The sequence below is a fragment of the Morus notabilis genome, unplaced genomic scaffold (genome assembly GCF_000414095.1).
Source record: "Morus notabilis unplaced genomic scaffold, ASM41409v2 Scaffold437, whole genome shotgun sequence".
In the NCBI taxonomy this organism is placed as follows: Eukaryota; Viridiplantae; Streptophyta; class Magnoliopsida; order Rosales; family Moraceae; genus Morus; species Morus notabilis.
In genome coordinates this window covers 381,326-387,787 of record NW_010363915.1, presented here as the reverse complement: position 1 = coordinate 387,787, position 6,462 = coordinate 381,326, and the positions used below count along the sequence as shown (strand labels likewise).

The window sequence follows — 6,462 nt, the reverse complement described above, 5'->3', positions numbered from 1 at the left end:
TCTTTCCCTTAAAGAAACCAAATCCTTCACCTTATCTTCAAAAACAGGACATTGCTCTCCACACAATCAACCAAAAAATAACCAAACTAGCAAAACTTCCTAATGCTGCTTTTCTGTCTTCCTAAATTTAACCAAATGGGAGCAGGAGCCTCAAACTACAATTTTTCTTTTTTTAAATGTTTTACAACAGCTTTCTGCCACCCTTTTTTTCTCCCTTCCTCTCTGATACCTATTATGAAAATCACACACAATTTTATTCTTTTGCTCTAAGCTTCCAGTCCATAACCTTTGTCAAGGGTCAGGTTCTTTAGGACCAACAAAGCTGACCTGGTGCATATTTTCACAGCCTAGGATTCTAACCTAAAACCAACCATTCATTTTCTGCAATTCCGAGAACATAGTGAAAGAATTCTCTCCCATATATATTCTACAGTGAGAAAGCCAGTGTAACTTCACTCTGCTCATAGTAAAGATAGGATGAACAGTATCCCCCGACTTGGCCACTTCTTGACAGAACCATGGAATTTGGTGGTTTTTTCTTGGTGTCCTTATTCTAGTTTTTATTGATCTTTAAGTGTGTTTGATCCAACTCTGCTCTAAGGATGAAATTCTTTCTGGCTTTTGGTGATAAATACAGTTTCTATACCACCCCATATCAGTATCATCAAATTGAAAATCCACAAGGCAAGAAATAGGCATGTAGACATACTATCAAACATCATAAGCATCTTATATAGTTTGTATCAAAACTTAAGTACTTTGAACTGTAGTAATTCTAAACAAGTAAGGTTCCAGCATCCATCTCCAAGAACAACACGTCCATATACAAGCTGATCATATTTTAAGAAAGAAAACAAAAAGGAGAGAGCATACATTTGCAGAGAAGAGCCACTATGATTGGTTAAAGTTAGTATTGACCATGGCAAGACAAGAATCATGTTGCATTTTAACCATCCAATAAATTGCAATGCCTACTATTGATGAAGAGAATACCTCTAATGCTGCTTGGTATATCAGCCTCTCATCAGCTTCAGCCACCTTTTCTTCACCAATCCCAGAACGGTGTGCAGAATCACTTGCAGTACCAAACTGTACAGCACCAGTAGATTTTACATGCGTCAAAGAGGGAGGCAAGATCCTATTCCCACTGTTTCCATAAATACGAGCTTCATTATCATTGCCCAAGCTGGAATAGCTTCTTGGATAGCTCTTGCTGATGTCTGAACTCAACCCATCCAGAATCTGATTTCTGTTGCGACTTAACTCGGCATTTGATGTAGATGGCAGAAGAGATGGTGGAAGGGTCCTCTTTAGAGCCTGTTGTGATGAAATTTTCTCATAATCATGGTAGTGATTATTCGATATTCGTGAATTAGTGGTCCGAGAAGGATTGGTGTTTCCATTTGCTTGATACTTTCCATCACGCGGCCGTGCAAAGTCTTGATTTGAGGGTCCTACATCATCACTGAAATGAAGTTGAGTTCGAGCTTTGGACAGCGTATGACCATTAATAGAACTCCCATTAGAAGCGTATATTCCAAGATTAGGAGAAGAAACATTTCTAGACTGCCCAGCATAACCTGTAAGTTAAAGAAATTACTTCACAATTAATATGGAGAAGTTTAAGCTTAAAATGGGTGAAACCTTCAATAAATAACGTAAATCTGACCTCTAAAACTTGAGCTAGAGCTTGATCCAGCTAGTGAATTGGGAAGCTTTCTCAAATTCTCAGAATGTGTTGTATCTCTACCATCTTCTATTTCGAATTCACTATCAGATGAACTAATTTCTATTGTATCACCTATGACCATGATTAGTATAAGTTGACTACCCAACCTTCAACCAATTAAAATGAGAATTCTTTGAAGGTGAGCCAACCTGAAAGCATGAGCTGCAGTCAAAATCTCATGATGAAGAAACATTACCAGCAGAGTAATATGTAATGTTAAACTACAGAGACGGTGATATGACTCACTAGATCTTTGGAACGTCTAGAGACCAAGCTGCGTATCCATCTACTTAAAAAATAGGACCATTGCCGAACTGAATCATTAAAATCACAAAGATGATTCACATGGTCAAACATCCAACGAAAACACATACTTCTTCCTTCAGAAATAGCAATAGATAATAAATATAGAGGTAAGTTACGGTAAACAAATAAATACTACAGGGGCACAGAAAGCTGATCAATTTATCTACAATTTCATACAACATTATGCAGTGCAAGTCTCTTGAATGCATATATCTATGAAATATGAATCATCAAAGCAGATGTAAAGTCATTAGAGGAACGAGCATGAAATCTAAAGGATTATTTGAACAGCATGCAGTAACATACAGCCATCTTTTTTTCTCAAGTACATGCCTAAACCAACCCTACATGAGGTCCTTTCTTCCATTTGATAAACAAAAATAAAATTACCAAGAGAGAGTATCAGAAGATTGAAGAATCAAAGCTACTATATAATCGAGCCTAAGATTTCAGGAGAAAGACATAATTGCTAGAAATGTGAACTTTTTTTTATCATGAAGCGATAAATGTGCACATATAATCATGCCTAATGTCTTCATCCAACAAGAATTAATGACTAAGAAATGTTAAAAAAAATAAAAAATAAAAAATAAAAAGAGTAAATATTGCAATTGTGGCTAAAATTCATAGTCAAAGTTAAGATATGGGGTAAATGCAAATAAGCCTTTGAAAGAAGCCTTGTCTTCTAGTGGTTAAAAAAAGGTAAACTCATGGAAGAGAATCAGAGATCGCACTAACGAATATTTGGGCATTAAGGACCTGGCTATGTGCAAGAGTTACGTAGGAAAGCAAATCTAAGAGTCTAAGACCTATGACCATAGGAAGCATCAGACAAAGCAATTTTTACGAGCTGCAGCATCTTCTAAGAAAGTGGCATTATCACCTCAGTCGCCTCTAATTACCTTCTTCATATGGTATAGTTCTCATAAATAGCTAGAAGCTTAAAACATTAATCAAAGAAAATTCCAAAGTACAAAGAAAATTGGATTAACAGATCCTTCAAAACAAAGAAATTAAAAGAAAAAGAAAGCCATAAAAACGATAGCATAAATCATATTATTCTTAGCTAGATGTAGTAAGCACTATAACTTTTCCCAAAATTGATTTTATCTATCGTTGAAACTAAGAATTCAAAATATAATAAGTGCCTTAACAGAACACTAGGAGATTGACAATCTCTTTTTATAAGAAAATAAATTGGGACAGACTCTAGAGTTTATTGTCACAGCAGGAAAAACATGATCTCTATCTTACCTGTGAAATTTAAGTACGACAAACTGCTAAAGCGGTGTGTTTTTAATATCCTCAAATAAACAAGATACTAATTTCACTCAGAAAAGTTAATGACAGAGTGAACAGTCTAAACTGAAGTCCAATGGGTTCTAAATATGTCAATAAACTATGAAATAAAGACAGGTTAAGCGGCTGCTTAAGGCCCCAAAGTTTTAGCCTACAATTTAGGCCTGTTTCTATTATATTTTTTTGGGCATATCTATGGTAGGGGAGCTTTTTTCCCCCTACCGGCAGGGTGCAATCCAACGATCCATACTAAATTTTAGTGAAGGTTTATGTAGTCTCATTCACACCAGATTGTAGCCTAAATTAAGACAACTCAGAAACCTTCAAAGTCTTTGGCCATGTTTGGAATTTATCCCGTTTTTATTTTTCACGTTTTTCGAGAAAGAGAAAATGAAAACGTTTTTAAAACGACGTTTTGCGCAATAAAAACAAAAAAGGAAATGAAAACGATTTTTTAGTTTAGTGTAAAATGAGAAAGATTGAAAAATAACTTTTAGTCGTTTTTCATTTTTTGTTTTCGTTTTCTCATCTCTCGAGCAGAGAGAGAGAAAGAGAGACATTAATGGATTTTTTATACTGAAAACAATCTCTTAATAAAACTATTAACGCATTTTTAAAAATAATTTATGTCTGAGATTGAAAATGTTTTTATTTTTATTTTCATACAAAAAATAAAATCATTTTAATACGAGTTTCAAACGCACCCTTTATATTTTCCTTGCAATCAACAATTCCAACGACCTTCAAATTATCAAAATTCCTAAACTGGTTGATTTCGAAACAAGCAAATCCAAGTCCCTAAACTGGGTGATTTTGGAATCAAGAGAGAAAAAAGTGAATGAGATTATGGTTTTGTTTGCTCCAGTTTCCGAATCTATTGTTTCCTCGAAAATTCCTTCATTTTCTTCTTCCCCAAAGACCTCTTCTATATTCTCGTGACAAATATGAACTCTCCAAATTGTAGACATAATAATAACTTACACAAAATTCAGAAAATAGTAGCGATAACAATAATCATATTAGCAATAACCATAATGTATAAACTAGATTTCCCTTTTCAAAAAAAATAAAAATAAATAAAAAATAAACCCAAAGACTAGAGAGAAACCTGTTTTTGAAGAAGTCTGAGCATTCATAAACGCATGAAATCCGAGATCTTCAGCGAATTTAGTCTCTTCGATGAACAAGCAACAAGATGATGAAGAAGTGGAAACCCAGAACCACAATCAACGGAAAATCAAACCAACCCACATAAATCACATGCTCTTCCTCCATTAATCAGTGGGTCTCTTGACGAAGCCCGTGACGGAGTCCATTATGCCGGCGCCGTCGCCATCTTGCAGGCGCCGTTGGAAGAGAGGGCTTTCTGTCGGAGAGAGGGGAGAAGTTGGGTGTGCGGGGTGCAGCACGCCGTGGCTTGCGACGCCGCAAGGTGGTGGCTGGTGGGTCTGCAAATGAAGTTGGGGTATCAAAGATGGGTTTGCAAATGAGGGATTGCGTCTGCAAAATTTGAGTTGGGGAAGGAAGGTTTTTTTTTTTTTTTGAGTAGTGTGAATAAAAGATTTGATTAGGTGTGGTAGTCATTATTCTCATTTCTATGGAACGAAGAATTTTGGACTATAAATTTTTGATCCAACGGTCTTTATTATTTCATAATATTGTTAGGAGAAAAAGCGCCCCTACCATAGAATTGCCCGTATTTTTTATATACTATTTAGATTTTTTTATTTAATTTTCTTTTCATCATTTTCCGTTGCTAACTAAATGATATATTAAAACTCACCACATAAGGTGGTACCCTCAAATATAGGATAGTCAATAGGTATTGAGATATTTGAAATTAGAAACGGTAACTTAAAAAAAAAAAAAAAGAAAAAAAAAAAGATGATTTATGTTTAACAAGTATCCTGCAAAGGAAAGAATTCAATTAATGTTGGTTTCCAAAATGATTTCGGATACGGAAACGTGTATTTAGTGTATCGCGTATAATAAAATTTTAATAAAATTTTAAGATATTTTATAGATTACATTAATTTATGTACGAATAAATTAATTAAATTAATTTTTTTATCTAGCGGACGATTAAGACGTTAACTTAAATTTTTTGACCTCGAACGTTCCTCGCTCCAAGCTAGTTTAGAACACCATAATCTTTCTCGTCAATTCCTTGAATCTACGAAGACATGTGTGTAGGCACACCTGAAATAAAACGGGATTAGCAAATAAACACTCAAGGTTTCCACGAGCACCAACATATGTACGACGTGAAATTTTTGGAGAAAATTTTTCTTCCCACACTCTATAGAGAACCGGCCACACTATGCTAGGGAGAGCATAAATTGTGTTCTCAAATTTTCTACAATCTCCTATTTATAGAGTACAGTAGTCAGACTTTCAGAAAAAGTTTAATCTTTATCTCAAAGATAAGGCTTGATAATTGTCTCCAACTTCAAATTTGGCTTTGAAACAAAATCTCTCTCTTATCCACATGTCAATTTTGACTCAAATTCAAATTCTAATTTAAGTCAAACTTAAATCAATTTGAATTTCAAATTAGACAAATTATCAAATAAGTCAAATGGATAACTTGGAGAGCAAGCAACTGAATCTCAGAGGAATTCACACTATGTGAACACCTTCATATGTTTATTTCAAAATTAAATTTAAACTTAAACTTAAATAATCACATTATTTAATTAATAATTCATTCTCAATTAATTATCCTTGGGCGATTTATTTTAAAATTTCATAATTCTAAAATTCTCAATTTGCCCTTAGTGTCTTATAGAATTACAAAGACGACGCGGTGACTGATGCACTTATAATTCTGAGCACTAATTAATAATTAATTAAACTCTTTAATTAATTAATTAATTCTTTTAATTCCAATAGTCACTCTACTATAAACTTGGAGTTGCACTCTCGTAATTATGGACATTAATTTCTTCTAAACTGTGAAGTGTACATTTGATATAGTCATTACATATAGATTAATCCTCCATAAATAATTCATAATTAGAGTTAGGTGAAATTTGTTAACCTCTCTAATTACATCTTTATCCTTGAGTATCATTGTTTCTCTAATGGACAGTGATTCATAACACAAATTCATAAATCGAAGCTCCTAT

General features: G+C 34.0%; 1 protein-coding gene across 1 annotated transcript in view; it reads right to left on the bottom strand.

The window, feature by feature from the left end:
- LOC21405862 (helicase-like transcription factor CHR28) overlaps positions 1–4,871 on the bottom strand; it is a 13,890-nt gene extending 9,019 nt beyond the window's left edge. Inside the window, exons 1-4 of the mRNA XM_024170211.1 lie at positions 4,443–4,871; positions 1,976–2,043; positions 1,670–1,878; positions 994–1,580 (exon numbers count right to left, since the gene is read on the bottom strand). Of these exons, the coding sequence (XP_024025979.1) occupies positions 994–1,580; positions 1,670–1,811 (729 nt within the window). The 5' untranslated portion in view covers positions 1,812–1,878; positions 1,976–2,043; positions 4,443–4,871. The remainder of the gene's footprint in view (positions 1–993; positions 1,581–1,669; positions 1,879–1,975; positions 2,044–4,442) is intronic.
- Between the last annotated feature and the right edge of the window lie 1,591 nt (positions 4,872–6,462).